At 59.9% G+C, this 17,165-nt stretch overlaps 1 protein-coding gene across 1 annotated transcript in view; it reads left to right on the top strand.

Annotated features, from left to right (window-relative positions):
- The first annotated feature begins 2,066 nt into the window (after window positions 1-2,066).
- The window catches only part of ADAMTSL4 (ADAMTS like 4), a 41,028-nt gene continuing 25,929 nt past the window's right edge, over window positions 2,067-17,165 (top strand). Inside the window, exons 1-4 of the mRNA XM_065420423.1 lie at window positions 2,067-2,254; window positions 7,818-7,908; window positions 12,504-13,309; window positions 14,232-15,570. Coding sequence (XP_065276495.1) covers window positions 2,067-2,254; window positions 7,818-7,908; window positions 12,504-13,309; window positions 14,232-15,570 — 2,424 coding nt within the window. The remainder of the gene's footprint in view (window positions 2,255-7,817; window positions 7,909-12,503; window positions 13,310-14,231; window positions 15,571-17,165) is intronic.

Below are 17,165 nucleotides of genomic sequence, written 5' to 3' on the forward strand. Positions count from 1 at the left end.
TAGGGAAGAGAAAGACCTGGAATCCGAAGCACGGGGACTTCAGTCAATCTGTGGAACTCACTGCTGCAGGAAGTAGCGCCAACCCCTGCTCAGTTTATTTATGTGGCTTGCTGTGTCCATAGGGCTCCAGCCATTTCATCCCTCACTTTACAGCTAGAGGGCCAGCGCTTTGCTCAAGCACACCCAGTGAGTCAAGGGCAGCGCCAGGAATAACCTATCTGAGCAACTCACAGTCTGCAATGCGTGTATCTCACAATCCCCCGGGAGGCAGGGCGGTGCTGTTATCCCCATTGCACAGATGGGGAAACTGCGGCACAGAGCAGCTAAGGGACTCACCCAAAGGTCACAGAGAGAGGCTGTGTCAGAGAAGGGAGTTGAGCCCAGCCGACCCAAATCCCATGCTAGTGTCCTAATCACTGGACCATCCTTCCTCCTGTGCTCTCTGCCTCCCAGCCCGTGTCCTGTTCACTGGCCCATGCATGGAAGCCATGCGAGCTCAGGTAACATGGTTAAGCAGATCTCAGGTTTCAGGGCAGCGAGTGACCACCTGCTGGGGTCAGGAGGGAATTCCCTCCTTCCTCACCTCCTCATGTTCCACGCCGCACAGTCAGCCAGGTGCAGTGTGGAATGTTTTTTATTTCCTTTGTCTGGAGCATCAGTTCTCGGCCATTGCCGGAGGCAGGGATGCCAGACGTGACGAGCCGACAGTCTGATCTGCCGGGGCAACTCCTCTCTTCTCCCTCGCCCAGCTCCTGCTTACTGGGTGTTACCAGGCGGCCGGGGTCAGAAAAGTGACAACTGATGGCCCCTTCTTATCCAGACATCGGCGTGCGAGTGTGTGCACACGTGGGGATGTGTGTGTGTGGGTGTGTACACGCGTGTGTGTGTGCACGTGTAGAATCAGAGCTCCTTTAGTGACACGGATGAGTACTTACCCTGCTAGCCCCCCGGAGCCATCTCAGCGGGCGTCTGTCTATTCCCATTAGCCCAGCCCAGCTTCAGGATCAGGTGGATTCAGTTCTGGCTCAGCCCCTCAGTTACGTGCGGGATGACGCGTAAACCACACAGAGCGTGGCGTGGTTTTTACGAGCCTGGGGGAAGGTGTGGGGCTGATGGGTAGAAAGCCCGTCCTTTTACTTGTCAGCTGAGCCAGCCAGACCGAGGGTGTGAGACATGACAAACGTGGGTCCGCCCACTGTTGAGGTTGTTCCCCCACCCCAAGGGCAGAAGGATGCTCGCAGCCGGCTGGGTTTGCAAGGCAGGGGTCCCAGCTGTTCACAGGGAATTTTAGAACATTGATTGGACACACAAGCCGGCCGGGTGCTAAATGCCTCTGGGAAGTGAGGCTCGGTCCTGGCCCCGCGGAGCGTAACGTGAGGGCCATTAACAGACCAAAAACCAGGGTGAAGGGAAGAAGGTAAAGATCAAGGGACGATTAATAGGCTCATACGGCCACTTAGAAAGCGCCTGATCCAAAGCCCATTGAAATCACGGCAGATCAGTCGGTCCCTGGGGCTCTGGATTGGCTCTAGGGCATGGACAGACGGTGGTGGCTCCCCTTTAAATCTCACTTCTCATAAGGTTTGCAGGGGGAGTGAGTTTTATGAGGGAATTGGAAGTGAGGCCAAGGCGGTGGCTTGGCAAACAGTTTTGGGGATAGTGTCCTATTATGTAGGGGCAGCCTAAAAGACTGGGTACGTGCCCCCGTCTCGCCCTCTGGGGGCTGGTGCAGCTAAAGGATAAAAGCCCGCTACTGTTGCTAGCTAGTGGAGTTGCTGCTGTAGCGTAAGACTGTGCTGCAGCTCCTAGGTTTGATTTTGCTGGTGACCTGTGGTGGCATCAGTTCTAGAACGGGATGGGGACGTGAAAGGAGACCGGCCCGCACCAATGTATTCGCATTGTTGCCGTGACAAGGACACAAAATGCACCGAAAAGGGACCATCAGCGACCAGCGCGGGGGTGAAGCGAATTCAGCTCACTTCTGCATCAGGGATGTGGGAGCTTCCCTGCCCCGAGCCCCTGGTGCCCAGCCCAACGCACGTCCCTGCGAGATGAAATGGGTAGCCATGCCTCCGGCATTGCTCGGAGCAGAGGGGCCCATGGAGGGGCCGCGGATTAAGCTAGAGCCAAGAGACTGCGCCCACGGGGAGCTACGACGCCCAGCATCCCACGCTCCGTGTCAGGCCGAGATTGAGCACCACACTGCATGCGGGGACCTGTTCGCTGGCGAGCTCCATGCTCAGCGCCTGCTCCTGTATGGCCTGATGCTGCCCCAAGCTGGGCTGGTCGGCTCCACAATGTCTCCTGGCTCTCAGATGGCAACCCAGATAGTGTCCGCTGGCCTCCTAGCTTGGGATGTGGCCTTCCTTGCCCACATTCCTTCTCCGCTAGCTCCCTTCACGTTACTGGTAAATGTCGTGAAACTTCCCCGGACAGCCTGGAGTGCCCAGCTCTAGCCAGGATGGCTAGCAGAACTGGGGCCAGATCCTCAGTAGATCTCTGCTGAATCTGAATCTGCACGGGTGTAAAAGACAGCACAGGCTGCCGGGCAGCGGAGAATGAGACCCAGGGAGTTTCTGCGAGCCGACGTCCGTCTCTGATCACACTTAAACTGGGGTAAATCCAGAGTGACACCATTGTCAGTAGATCAGATTCTCAGCTGATATATATTGGCTGCAGCTTCATAGACATCAGTGGAGCTGCACCAGTTTACACCAGCTATGGATCTGGCCCAATATGGATTTAAACTAGTGTAATAGAGAAGAGAATCAGGCCTCCTCTTTTTCCCCTCAGCATCCAGGCTGCAGGCTTCTGCGTCCAGCGTGCATTTAATTAGACAGCTGCAGAACACAAGTTGCAACAGTGTTTCCTCTTTCTCAGAGACCAGATTCTTCTAGCTAATCGGATGAGTTCTGCTTAGACCCTGTGCTACCATCCTGAGCTGTTTAACCCAGGAGCAGCTGGATTGCAGGGTCATGTGAGCAGCAGCGGAAGGGCTGGTGCCTGAGCGCGGAGTGGAGGTACACGGGAAATGTTCTGGCATTCACTTTCTAGTAGGAGTCCTGCTATGGGACCAGGAGTCAGTGCGTCATGAAGGGAGGCAGGTCGCGATCCGACATCATCAGCCATTTGGGACAAGTGAACGGTTTGCGGTTCGGGCTCTGAGAGGCAGAGCTCTCGGCTCCACATTGAGGCTCGAACCAGGGTGGGCCCAGGGTGCTTCTCAGGCTGGGAGCAGATGAGACGCTGAAGAAGGTGCCCTCTCCAGGGGAGGTCAGGGCCAAGGGCCGTGGCTACTTAATTCCAACCCTGCCGAGGCGGTGGAGCGGCTCCTCGGAGCTCTCTCGAACAAGCCGACCTTTCAGACCACGGCTCGACACGCCTGCAGCTCCCCGTCCAAGCCGGGGGAAACAATAATAAACACAGAGCGCGAGAGAGTTCATCTGTGTCGACGGCGCTTGGAAAGACCAGCAACCTTCAGCCCTCTTGGCTTGCACCCGGCTTCCGGCTGGGATCTGGGCTTTGCCACCAATTCACTGCCAGAGACCATTGCACGAAGCTGAATGAGATCTAAGGGGGATAGAGGGGACGGTTCGGTTGGGATGAGAGCCCCAGGAAGTCAATCTGAGGCTCTGAATTTAAAACTTTAATCGGAATCAGAATTAGAATCTGAATCTACTCCGAATCCAAACTTTTAATCTGAACATGAATACATTCCCCAAGGGTGGAGGTGCATTCGCCAGCCCTGGCAATTTTAAAATTGGATGTTGTTCTAAAATCCATGCTCGAGTTCAAACCGGATTTAATTCAGGGCAATTCTCTGGCTTGTGTTGTATGGGAGGGCAGACGAAGGATCCCAGTGGTCCCGTCTGGCTTTAGAAGCTAGGATCTGGTAATCAAAAACACACATCTTCATTTGAATCTGAATGAATCGCATTTGAATCCTGCATCTTAATTGGAATACATTTAAAATGAATCGTTACTGGAATCAGAACTTGGTTCTTAGTCTTAGTTCGAATACATCTCGTGTTTGCAGGGCCAGCCCTTCATCTTCATTTGAACTTAATAATTTGAATCAGTGTTTTAATAAATTTGATCTGAATCTTAATCTGAACTGTAATTAGAATCGCAGGATATTTTAATATGAGTTTTAGAGCTAAAATGTCAAGAGTGCCTAAGTGATTTAGGAGCCTATTTTTACATTGGTATTTAAACTCCTAAATCAGTGAGGTTACATCTACACTGCAAAGAAAAACCTGTGGCACTGAATCTCAGAGCCTGGATCAACTGACTTGAGCAGGGCTAAAAATAGCAGTGTAGACACTCCCGTTTGGGCTGGAACCCGGGCTCTGAAGCCCAGTGAGAGGGGATGATCTCGGAGCCCAGGCAGGAGCGTCTACACTGGTGTTTTTAGCCATGCAGTGTGAGCCCCACGAGCCTGAGTTACTTGACTTGGGCTCTGAGGTTTTCCTTTGCAGTGTAGACGTACCCTTAGGTGCTTTTGAAAACGTTGCCCTGAATCCATTTAATTGGCATCGGAATCACTCCTTGATCAGACTGATTTTAACCCAGCACCCTGAGCTCTGGATCCCACATTTGCTGGGCTCTCGCTGCGGATGCTTCCCCGAACAACGCAACCGCCTCAGCTCCCTGGGCTGCCTTCAGGGCCACCGCGCTGCCGCCAGCTCTCGCCGGGGGAAAGACGGAGCCTTGAACTCGGCTCGGTGGGCGGATGAGCAACTCCTCCTGGAATGTCTGCGCTGGTTTCGTCCGCCATCAGAGACCTTGGATGGGGGGGTTGGATTCCCTTTGGGCAGAGTTTTTCCGGTCTCCTTTGGATGGCGACTTTTCCCCCAGTGCTGCCTGTGGCCACTGGCCATGTTCCTCCAGTCTGAAAATATCCCGTGCCCTTGGCCTGTTGGCCTGGCGGAGCAGGGCTCGGCTGGGCTGGCTTTCCCAGGCTGCTGGCTGAAGGAATGCTGTGGAAGATGTACCCTCTCCAGCTGGTTAACCCCTGGAGCCTCGGCCGGCTCCCGTGGTCGGGGTGTGCGGAGGATCAGGGGTCTCGCCCCGCATTTCCCAGGCAGAGGCAGCTCCGGGCCAGACACCATGGGCAGGGCGCTGGGGCTGTGTCCAGCCCTCCCTTGGCTGCAGCAGGAGTCACAAGCCCTCGTCAGCATTCCTCCAGACGCTGGCCGAGAGCTCGGTGACGGCCCCTGACGCGTGACCTGGCCTGGCCCAGCCCGGGTTTACTCTCCAGTCACCCGCGCAGCTGGCCGCTCTTGACATCCCCTCGACGTGTTTGTTGCCTCCCCGGTGCCATTTGTGCCACCTGGGTGTGAAACCGCACGATCCTTTGCCCGCCGCCCCTTAAACCCAGCCTGCGTGCTACGACCGCCCCGCTCGAGTCACCCCGGGCGCCGGATCCCCCCTCTGTTCCTGGCAGGGCTGGTGGATCCTCTGGCGAGTCCATAAAAGGGTCAGGAATTCCAGACCCCAAAGAGCAAATAATAGGATGGGAGGGGCCCTGGCCCTAGATCTCCCATCGCCGCCCTGGTAGGTGACTGATCGCCGCCTCCCTGACGCTGCTTCTCCCAGGATTTCGCTGGGGATGGCCTCTCCACGGACCCCGGCCTAGCCCCCGGGGCAGACACCGCTGGGTCGACGGAAGGATTCCTCCATTGACCCAGCTCCAGCCTCTCAAAGAGGTGGGAGAAAACCTCTTCCCTCGCTGGTGGGATAGTCTAGACTACGGTGCTACAGCTGCGGTGCCGGAGCCTTGCCGCTGTGGGGCGGATGTACCACTCATCCTGCTGTCCATGGGGCCGAGACACGGGCTGAGGGTGCTGTCAAGGAGCAGGGGTCTTGGAAGAACGGGCACTGATTTACCGTTCTATTGCCTGTGTTCTCGTCTAGCTTCCCCTCACCTGGTCTTTCGTCTAGTCACCGTGATGATGCCTCGCCTGTATTTTATGTCCAGAGATCTCCAAGTGCTTTGCAAAGGAGAGTGATAACCTTAGTCCCATTTTAAAGAGGGGGGAAACTGAGTCACGGAGCAGGGCTGTGACTTGCCCAAGGTCATGTGGCAGTAGAGCTGGGAATAGAAGGCAGGTCTTCTGGCGCGCTAGCCATGAGGGCACGGTGCACTCCCGCTCTCTTGGGAGGAGCGGTTGGCTTTGTAACGTCCAGCCAGCCAGAGACAGGCACTGGGGCAGCTCCCCCCTCACTGCACTGGAGCTGTGGCCCCCTCCCGCAACCCCCGGGCGAAGATGTGCTGTCCAGACTGGCCCTCGCTCTGTTATGTTAACACTGCAGCCGCCCCCGGCTGACTCAGGGTTCACGAGCAGTTCTGCTTCGCGTTTTTGTGCTGAAAGGAGCGAGGGGGCTCTTCCCGGAAGGGGGGGGGGGGGCTTTGAGCAGGGACGAGCGGGTCAGAAAGATGACGAGTTGCTATTTTGCTGTTTGGAGGAGAGAAAAAAAGCGAGAGAGAGAGAGAAGATGCTTGGCCAATTTATGTGAACTCATCGTCCAGGAGGAGAGTGGATGACTCAGGAGGAAGCAATGGAGTATAACTAGGTCACTGGTTCAAATGGGAGCACCAGTTCAGATAGTTCCGGGGTGCCTGGGCAAGGGGAGGCCTTTGCTGGTCTTGGTTTGGGCCCCCCTCCAGATTATTCGTAGGTCTGTATGCTCCAGGGTGACTTTGGACGTGGTCATTAGGAAAGCAAACTTTGCCTTCCCCCCGCTTTGAATTATTCAGCAGTGATGCCCCCGGGAATTGGGATTACGGGACCTTTTCATCTCCAGGGTGCTGGTTCGTCTCTAGTGCTGGTCAAGGAGTGTGGTGGGATTGGGGTAGGGAGCTGCTTGCTACGCAGATGCCGGTTCGAACCCCGCCTCCCCCCCAGGCGGCTTGGGAATGGGAGGTGGCTCGAGGCTCCGGGTTCAAATCCAGCCCAGGCTGTCAGCGACACAAAATTGTCCCCAAACTGTTACTGAGTTGGAGGTGCTTTTCCGAGTGCCGCTTCGAACGCTGGAGCCCTCGATGGGTTTGTTATCGTAGGGTTGCTTGTGGGCATACCGGTTTGTTGTTTTCCGGTTGCTCCTGGGCGTTGGGGCTGCCTATACAGGCTTGTTGTTGGAGGGTAGCGGGTGAGTACTGGGGCAGCATGCGCAGGTTTATTATGGTAGGGTTGCTGGGGCAGGATGCTTTGCTTTTATAGTTTCCCAAACTCCAAGGCCAATAGGGACCGTTGTGATCCTCTAGTCTGCTTTGTTATTGTAGGGTTGCGGTTGAGTGCTGCAGCTGTGGGGGTTGCTTGGGAATGCTGGTGGAGCAGCCACTGCTTTGTTATTGTAGGGTTGCTGTTGAGCGCTGCAGCTGTGGGGGTTGCTTGGGAATGCTGGCGGAGCAGCCACGGCTTTGTTATTGTAGGGTTGCTGTTGAGCGCTGGGGCGTTGGCGCTGGTGGAGGAACAGGGGCTCCTAGCCACAAGGCAAGAAAGCATCGCTGCGATTGGTTTGGGTAAAATCTGTACAACAGATTACCCGGGCCAATAGCAGAGATGCATGGAGGAGGCTGGCCAGCCCGGGGGGGGGGCTGGGAGGGAGCAGGTAGACACCCCTGTGTTACCGTGAAGAGCAGATCTGGGCACCTCTCCTCCTCCTGGATTTGTGTGTGGAACAGCCACTGAACATTAGCAGCTGGGAGGTGTTGGGATAAAGGGGGGCTGCCCAGGAGAGCGAGGGGTTAACGGAGACCGAAGGGAGCAGGGCATTGGAGCAGCAGGGTGGGCACCTCCTCTTGCTAATGGCAGCGTCTCTGGTTTTCTCTCCAGGCTTTGCGTGCCTGGACTGGCCCTGGCTGTGGCCCTGCTGACGGCCCAGATCTGCCAAGGCAACAGGAAGGTGAGTCACCAGACCAAGGACCTTACAGCTGGGCAGGGGGGCGGGATGGGGGGGGGCGGCTTGGGACGCACAGAGCCCCTCCACGAGTGATCTCGCCAGCCCCAGTGTGCATCGCCACCTCCTGGAGTCACAGGCCTCATCACCAGATAAAGAGCATCAGGGAATCTGGCTGGGGCCTCCCTCTTGGGGTCTGCTGCTGGGCTAATGGGGGTAGACCCCGGCCCCCTCCCCCAGAGCCGGGCTGGCCCCGCAGGGCTAACGGGGATAGACCCTGGCCCCCTCCCCCAGAGCCGGGCTGGCCCCGCAGGGCTAACGGGGATAGACCCCGGCCCCCTCCCCCAGAGCCGGGCTGGCCCCGCAGGGCTAACGGGGATAGACCCCTGCCCCCTCCCCCGGAGCCGGGCTGGCCCCGCAGGGCTAACGGGGATAGACCCCGGCTCCCTCCCCCGGGGCCGGGCTGGCCCCGCAGGGCTAACGGGGATAGACCCCGGCCCCCTCCCCCGGAGCCGGGCTGGTACGCTAGGCAGGGTTGGTGACCTCGAGACCTTTCTCCTGGAAAGCACTGGGGAGGTGCCCCCTAGGGGGCGCTCTCCCTTCTGTGGGGGTGACGCCAAGCGTGCTGGCTGCACCTGGTCACTCACAATCTCCTGGTGCTTTCTGGGGTGTTGTACTGGCCAGTCCCAACTGGAGGTAGATGGTGTTCTCCCTCCATAAACCTCCCTTGGGGCTGGGTATGTTGTACTCCAGCACTACGTTGCCTGGGGTGTTGCTGTGGGCTGTTAAACAGCTGCCATGTTCTGCCCCAGAGGTGGCTAAAAATCAGGCAAAGCAGGAGCAAGTTGGATTGGTGGGGCAGGGATAACCTCCTGGGGCCTGGTTTTCAATGACGCTGAGGCTTCTTTATCCTATTCAGGCAGGAAACATTCCCCTGAGAAAGCTCTCATCCCGGGGCCTCCCCTGGCGTAAGCATCCGGCGCTCGCCCTGCTCCCAGCCCCCCGCATAGGGGGTGGATCTGGGACGTTGCTCGAGCACATTGTGCTCTGGCTAGTCTCTGCTTCCCCTGGCCCATATGAGGCTGTGAGAAGCAGAGCATGAGTTAGCGCAACCTCAGGGCTGCTCTAAATTACACCGAGGGCCAGGCAAGGCCCTGTGTGCAGGGATCACAAGTGTAGTGGAAAGTCACAGTGTTGCCAGAGCAGCTGGGGGGTGGGGGGGGCCTCCGGGGTCAGGACTCCTGGGTTCTATTCTCAGCTGGGAGTTGGGGGAGATGGGGTCTAGTGGTCAGAGTAGGAGGGGTGTTGGGAGTCCGGACACCTGGGTTCCATTCCTGATGCTGGAAGGGGAGTATAGTCTAAGGGTCTGAGTCCCTCCCCCTCCCCCCTCCCCTCCCCCCAATCCCATCCCTGGAGGAACAAGTAAAGATCAGGCCCTGGGTTAACCAGTAGCAGAGGAAGGTACAGAAACAAGTGGGAGAAAGAGGCTTAAACTTCGCGCCAGATTCTGCCCTGGGATTTGCATACGCCATGGGCACCGAACAGGGACAGGAGCGCACCAAGTGAGCGAGATGGGCAGGTTCTCCGGGCAAAAGGCCTCTTCCTTTCACCAGATTCTCCCCCTGGGGGGCTCTGCGGGCAGCCTGCATGTCAGGGCTGCCTGTGGGCTGGGGGAGAGGCCGGGGCAGGGGCGACGTGTGTGAAAACACAGCGTCACATCACGGGCAAAGTCCATGAAAAGCGGGATGCTGGGGGGGAGGGGAGCTTCCGAACCACCGTCATCGAGGAAATTCCCAAAGAGCCGAGCCAGCGCGGAGTGTCCTCCCCGCGGCCTTGGTATGTTGCAGCAAGCGCTGGCGGGGGCAGGAGCAGCATCTTGTCCGCGTTAGGAGTTTACAGCCCGTGGAAATCAGCAGCAGTCTGGGCTGAGGGGGAAGCCGAGCGCTCTGCGGGGTGGGGTGGTTCTGTGTGTGTTTATCCGGGGCAGCGTTGGTAATCCGGCCGTGTGTTGCAAAACGGAGCTTTCCCTGGCTCCGCCGAGCAGTCCCCGTCCCCCCCAGCCCTTCCTGTGCCAGCGTCCTTAGGAACCAGAGGCCCCCAAGCAAAAGCCAAGTCGTGAGCTGACGTTCGCCCTTTGCCCTGCGCGTTGTGCAGTCAGTAAGCGCCACACACGGCCGCACGAGGCGCCAGCAGTCGGAGGATCAGGCCCTCGGCTGGGGGAGTTTGGGATTTGGAGCGGCGGGCCCTGCTGCTAGGGGTGTGCGGCCGAGGCTTGGGGACAGTGGAGCAGGGGCTCTGGGCATCACTCAACAGCTGGCTGTCATCCTGCCTGTAAGCACCCCGATGCAGCCATCTCCTTCACACAAGATAGGGTGAGCGCCCTGGAGGCGAAAGGCTCCCTATCTTGTTCCCAAGCCCCGAAGTCAGCCAAGTCCTCGCATGCAGAAGCAACCCAGAGAAGAGCTGATTAATAATCCGATAAAACGAGCCCTAGCTCGTCTCACCAGCAGATCTCAAAGCGCTTTGCAAAAGGGGCCGGGATGATTCCCCACTTTTTACAGCGGGGGAAACCGAGGCACGGCCCGGGGCCGTGACTTGCCCCAGGTCACCCCGCAAGCAGTGCTTGGCCTAGAACCTCTGCCTACTAGGCCACAGGATTACGGTAGCACCGAAAGGCCCCGACTGGGCACTGCAGAGTGCGAGACAGGGCCCTGCCCTCTTGCTCACAGCCAAAGGGGAAACTAAGGCACGACAGCCAGCCACAGTCACCCAGCAGGTCAGTGACAGAGCTGGGACTGGAGCGCTGTAAGCAGCTGCCCAGTGTCCTTGTGTGAAGGGGCAGCGGGGCTGTATTGGCAGCTACGCTTCCGAGTGCTGGAAAGGCTCTGAGGCAACGTGGGCCAGAGCCCCAGCGGGCGTAAACCGGCTTCGCTCCAGATCGACGCCAGCAGCAGACTTGGCCCTCAGCTCTCAGCCTGGCTGTGTCATTCCTTGAGGTGCCGTTGTTCTTGGGGAGGAAGGAGAGGGGGCCCCAAACCTTTTGAAATCTCTTTCCCTCCGCCCACCTCCACTGCTTCTCCGGCCCGGGAGGGGGCAGATGAAAGTGCCGGGCGCAGGGCGGCCGGGTCCCCGGTGTGGAACTCCCGGCCTGGGTGCTGGCGCTTTCCAGCGTCCCTGGAAATGAAAAGAAAAACGTGGGAAATTTCTGATGCGGACACGGGGGCCTGGAAGGGCTCGTGGGAGGAGGTTGTGTGGCGGGGGCTCTAGGTTACTGGTTTGAATGCAGCCTGGGGCATTACAGGGGGACAGTCATTACGCCCATCTGGAGCTGTTTGCTGTTGGCCTGCATGGAATGAGTTGCTAGTTCTCAGCCTAGGACCAGTGTTGCCGAGTAGTAGAGTAGGACTCAGGAGACCCAGGTTCTACCCCTGACCTCCCCTTCCTCTGCCTCAGTTTCCCCATCTGTCAAACGGTGATAAGATCCTGACCTGCTTTGCACTGTGCTTTGAGATCTCCTGACGAAAAGCGCTCTACCCAGCGCCAGGGGTCACTGATGCTTCCCCTGGAGATGCTGAGCCTTAGAGGAATCTCCTTCCATCCTTTCGATGAATGAGCTATAAAAAAAATATATAGCCCCCCAGTGAAGCTAGGGGGCTGCAGCCAGCCTGGCTGGCTTGATCCAAGCCACTAGAGCAGAGGTCCCCAAACTGTGGGGTGCGGGAGGAACGTTTGAGGGGGGCAGCGGCAGTGCTCTGCTTTGCACCGAGTGGGTTTAACAGCCCGCCCCACGGTACCTGTGCCCTCGTTAAAATCCAGCCAAGCACTATCTGTCTCCAAGGCACTCCTGAACCAGGCCAAATATTTTGGCAATCGGTGAGCACGTTCGTTTTCTTAATTTCCTTTTTTGGCTAACGATGAGCCCTCCAGGCCAGGGGCCTTTGGGATGTTGTAGCGAGGAGGAGAGAACACCTGGGCAGCGATAAACTCCCCAGCCTGCTCCCCACAGCTGGGCCCACCCCGCCTGGCGTGGGATCGTCCCTCTGTCTGAGGCACCCGGGAGAGGCCAGGCCAGACAGAGCCAGCTGAGGTGGGGGGTACGGGGAAGGGCCCTGCGTTAAGCAGCAGGGACACAAAAGGAAATGCTGCCTGGGCAGGTCTGTGCCCCTCAACCCAGCCCGCTTCCCTTCAGCCCCGTCTTTCGGCTTCTCTTCCCCCTGCTCCGGTCTCTTCCCAGGTACCAACCCTCCTGCTGCCGGATCCAGGAGGCTCTACCTGCCCAGATCTTTCCGTCTGTCCCAGCCCCAGAGACCTGGGCCAAAGCTGCCCCTTGGGCACCCAATGCCACCCCTGAGCCCTGGCTGCTGGGTCAGGCGTTAAGCTGTGTCGAGGGGGTGAGGCCCCTGGTCAGATGCTCACGGGGTGGAGGTGGGGGGCTGAGCCCACGCCAGTGGAGTGGATGTCCCCTGCTGTTAAGGGCCATGGCCAACTGGAGGATGTGAGACCCAAGCTGGTGCGGCAGCATCACCTCGGCCTGGAGCTGGGGACAGGCCCCTCCTGAGGGAGCCCCCCAGTGACCAGGCCGTCTCCTTGTGCCCTTGCAGGTCCCTCAGCGGACGTCCCGGCAGGTGCCCGAGGAGGACGGAGCTGGAAACCAAGTGGCGGGTGCCTGGAGCAGCTGGGGCCCGTGGTCATCCTGCTCCCAGCCCTGTGGGGTGGGGGTCTTGGAAAGGGTCCGCACCTGCCTGCCCCCCTATCAGCGAGCCCCCTGGGGGGGCCCTCATGGCCCACACACATACGCCCAGCCCCTGTACCCACAGGAACGGGCCAATCCTTACCCGCCCCGGTCATCCTACCCCCTTCATACTGACGGGGAATCGGGGGCGCCTCTCTCCCCACCGGGGCCTGCCTTCCCCCTCCACAGCGACTCTGCCCTCCCCCTCCACAGCGGCCCCAGCCACACCCGGGCAGCCCCCCCTCCTGCCCGCTACGGGCCCCCGAACAGGTACATCCGCCACGAGTCCTTCCCCTCCGACCAGCTGCCTTTGTCCCCGCTGCGGGATGCCTCCTCCACGCACTCCAGCCGCGGGAGGGACCCAGTCCTCGCCCCCAGAGCCCCAAGGCGGGAAGAGGACCCGTCCGGCAAAGCAGGCGCCTCCAGCCGCGGCCTGGCCCACTCTTCGCGTCGGCTGCGCCACCCGGACGCTCCCGCCACCTCCAGCCCGGAAAGGCCCTTCAGACGCCGCAGCTCGGCCCCGGCGCGGCTGCCCGCCCAGGACTCACTCCCGCTCTTCAAACCCGAGCGGCGGGGCAGCCACGAGGCGGGCGGCGCAGCCGGCAGCTCCCGACACACTGCCCTCGGGTCCAAGTGGGCGGCGTCCCCGACGCAGGAGTCCCGCGCCGCCAGGAGGTGAGAGCCAGGGTCCCCGGCAGCACAGCCTGGGCTCGCGACCTGGGCGGGGGAGAGGGAACCGGCTGGCTCGGGGCGTTGGGTAGGTGCCATTTGTCCTCCAGTCAGTGACTGGTGTGCGGGGATCCCGGCACTGTTCCTACTGCCCTGGTCTCTGCTCTGAAGCCCCCCTCCCAGCTGGCAAGCTCGGATCTTAACTTCCATAGGCGCCAAAATACCTTGGATCTGAGCATGGAGACCAAACCACCCGTGTCTGCACGGTGGGGTGCGGGCCCCGTCACTGTCCTTGTCCACTCAGGGCCGCCCATCCGGCAACGGCCCCCAGGGCTAAATCCACTCAGAAACTGAAAAGGAGTCAGCTGATCCTCACGCGCTGCCTGGGCCTCATCACCAGGCTGTTGGGGCACCTCGAATGCACTTCGCCTCCCAGCCCCTCCACGAGGCAGGGCTGTTAGCTCCATTGGGCAGATGGGGAAACTGAGGCACAGATGGACTAAGGGACTGGCCCAAGGTCACATAGGGAGTTAGAGGCAGAAGTAGGAACTGAACCTGGATCGGCTTAGTCCCAGGCCTTAGCTCTAACCACTGCACCCTCCTTCCTCCCGGGGGCTCTGTGCAGGGCCAAGCCTGCTCTCTCGGCGCATACTAGCTAGGAAGCAGTGTTGTGCGTCACCTGGAATACCCCACGGCACCTGGAATGCCCCATGGCAACAGCAGGGAGAGAGCGCAGATCCTCCCAGTCCAGAAGCCTAGCCCCACCCCGCTAAACTATGGGAGAATCCCCTTGAGCTGTGTGCAGTACAGGGCTCATGACACAAGGCGTGCCATTCTGAAGCCACCCAGTAGGCGCACTCAGGTCCCTGGCTCCCCCTTTCCTCTGTTTACGCAGGGCCTGTAACAACACGTCCCCCCCTCGTTGCAGGTCTCGAATTCGAGAGTCGATCAAACCGGGGAAATATGGCTACGGGAAGGTGCCCTTCGCGCTGCCGCTGCACAAGGAGGTGGCGGAGGGGGGCACGCCACGGTTCAAGAGACACCCAGGGCCCCCGAGCGACCAGCCACCACCGCCCACCAAGACTCCCAAGCGCAAGGCCAAGGAAGCCCCCAGCCGGGAGAAGGAGCCGCCGGCCAAGGGCGAGCACCATCCGCACCACAAGCAGAGGAAGGCCGTGCCGGCGGAGGACTCCGCGCAGCCCCAGCTCCAGGCTGGAGCGCTGGCAGAGAACAGCTCAGAGCTGGCAGGGCATAGGGCGAGGCCCAGAAGTGAGGGAGATGGGCCCGCTCCACACCGCCAGCCCCACACGGCCGAGCAGGGCAGCGCTGGGCCACTGAAGGCCGAGGCCACAGCCAAGTCCCACACAGGCCCCTCGGAGGACGAGGCGAGTCCTGGAGAGAATCGGGAGCCAGCAGCAGCGCCCCCAGAGCTGCAAGGGGCCCGGCATCGCACCGCAGAGGGCACTCCCCAGCTGGGCCCCTCTCCCACGGAGCAGCCGTCCCTGTTTGTTGGCTGGGCTCCGGCAGCCACCGTAGGGCCCGGCGGGGGAGAGCCAACGGCTGTGGAGGAGACGGGTTCGCAGGAGTCGCGCCCGAGGGCGGGTGCGCAGGCGCCCGCCAAGCGAGGAGGAGGAGACGGGCCCGGGGACGGCACAAGGGGCATCCAGCAGCCTTCCCGCCCTGGGACGCCCACGGGAGAGAGGGCCCCGAGCAGCGGCCGCGCCCCTCGGCCACGGGGGGAGCTGCGCCTCACGCACGAGGTGCTGAAGAACCACAGCTCCACCGTGGAGGCGCAGCTGGCGCCCAAGGGACACGGGGCAGGGGTTGGCCACAAGGAGGCGCCAGAACTCGGCCACCCCCAATCCCACTCCCACCATCGGGCCACAGGAGCACCAAAGCCCGGGCCTGAGGCCACCCACCTGGCCCAGCCAGAGGGAGCAGGCCCTGCCGACCCCCCCCCACGCTCCCATCCCCACCAGTTGGCCCGGCCCCGTGCTCAGAGACAGAACGAGTACCGCCCGGGCAGCTACGGCACCCGGGCCTCCCAGAGCCTCTTCGTGGAACAGCCCTCGCCTCACCGGCTGGCAGAACCGGACATCTGGCTGCTCCACCGCGGCAACCCCGTCCAGTTCCAGGCCAGGGGGCAAAGGCCCAGGCTGGGCCTGCACCCAGGCCCCGAGGTGCCTCAGTGGAATCTCTACCACCCCGGCACAGAGACCTTCCACTGCGAGGGGGAGAGCAAGCAGTTCAAAGCCTGCAGGCAGGAGGTAAGGGCCTCTGCTTTCCCTACAGGAGCGCAGGATGCCTCCCCCTGGTGGGACTAGAACTTAGAGCCCCATACTTCAAACCCCCAACAGGAGACTCTCCATTCTCCACTAGCAGTATAGGGCATAAGACACACAGGCGATCAGCTCTGCTTTCCTCCAGGAGAGGGCAGTGCTGGGTACAGCCCCCCACCCACTTTATTACAGTATTAGCCACCCCATCTTACAGGCGAGAGGGGAAGTGACTTGCCCAAGATCACCCAGCCCATCGGGAAAAGAACCCAGGAGTCCTGATTCCGTCCTCCTCCACTTTAGCCAGCAGGACCAAACTATCTTGTGGGGCCTGCGTCCATTTAGCAGTAAAAGGATTCGAGTCCATCTAGGGAAGTGGCCGCTGGCGGGGCTGAGAGCGTCTGAGCTGGAAAGGCAGACGACAAGCGATTTGGTTGCTAATGGGGTTTTTCCTGCCAATTTGTCCTTTTTTCTTTGGTTTAATAAACAGTGAAAAAATACACAAATGTCAGGCCCAGCCGGTTCCAGGCGAGCCCCGCCGCCGTGCTCCGAGAGTGCAGGGCTTATAAATCACCCGTCCCGCTCGTTTATACAATGCCGGCCAAACCTCCCCCATTGGCTGGCGGGAACTCGCTCCTGTAAATAGCCATGCAGGGCTGGAGGGGCCCAGAGCATGCTGGGAGAGTTACAGGGGCTGTTGGGAAGAAGTTATTTAGGGGCCCCATTGTCTGGTGACTTGAGGTCATGCAGTTAAGGGGAGGGAGCCAGGACGTCTGGGTTTGCTCTGTGAGGGGAGCGCGTTCCAGTGGTTAGAGCAGGGAAGGGGGCTGAGCAGGGAGTGTGGTTGGATGGTTAGAGCAGGTGACTGGGCGGCAGGAGTCCGGGGTTCTGTTTCACTGGTTCTCTCTGTGGCCCCGGGCTAGTCGTGTCCCTTCTCTTTGCCTCAGTTTCCCCCCGTATAACGGGACAGCCCTCTCCTGCCTCACCAAGTGCAATTCCAGGAACATTTTCCAAACACCTGGAGATCTTCACAGGGAAGGTGCCCGAGGAAGGCAAGCTCCCAGTGAGATGGCTCCCCCTTTCTGAAAAGAAAGTGCATTCACAGCCCATAGCATCTTTCCCCCCAGCTGGGGCCTCGAGGGCTTTGCTGACTCAAGGGATTGATCCCTTCCATTGAAAGATTGTGGGGTGGGGGGTGGCTAAGCAGTAAGGGGGAAAGGGGATGGGCAGAGAGTGGAAGGAATGGGGTAGGAGAAGAGGGGAGGACGGATGCCGGGGAGGAGAAAGAAAGGATGATGAGCATCGCATGAGCAATTCCTGATGAACAGCTGCCATGGCCCACCCCAGAGGTGGCTGCATTTTGGCACTGGGTAAGCAACCTCTGTTACAGCGTTGCTACATGGCTCTTAACCAGGTGCTGCCCTCCCACCCCCACCGCATTTCAGCAGTGCACAAGTGATCTCTGTGCAGCATTGCTGTGTGGCAGGTAAAGACCTGCCATGCCCCACCCCAGAGGCAGCTGCATTTCAGATCCCAGGGTATTTGTATCTCACGCTGGTGATGGGCACTGATATAGCAACACATGC

The sequence above is a fragment of the Emys orbicularis genome, chromosome 20, assembly GCF_028017835.1.
Source record: "Emys orbicularis isolate rEmyOrb1 chromosome 20, rEmyOrb1.hap1, whole genome shotgun sequence".
Taxonomy (NCBI): domain Eukaryota; kingdom Metazoa; phylum Chordata; order Testudines; family Emydidae; genus Emys; species Emys orbicularis.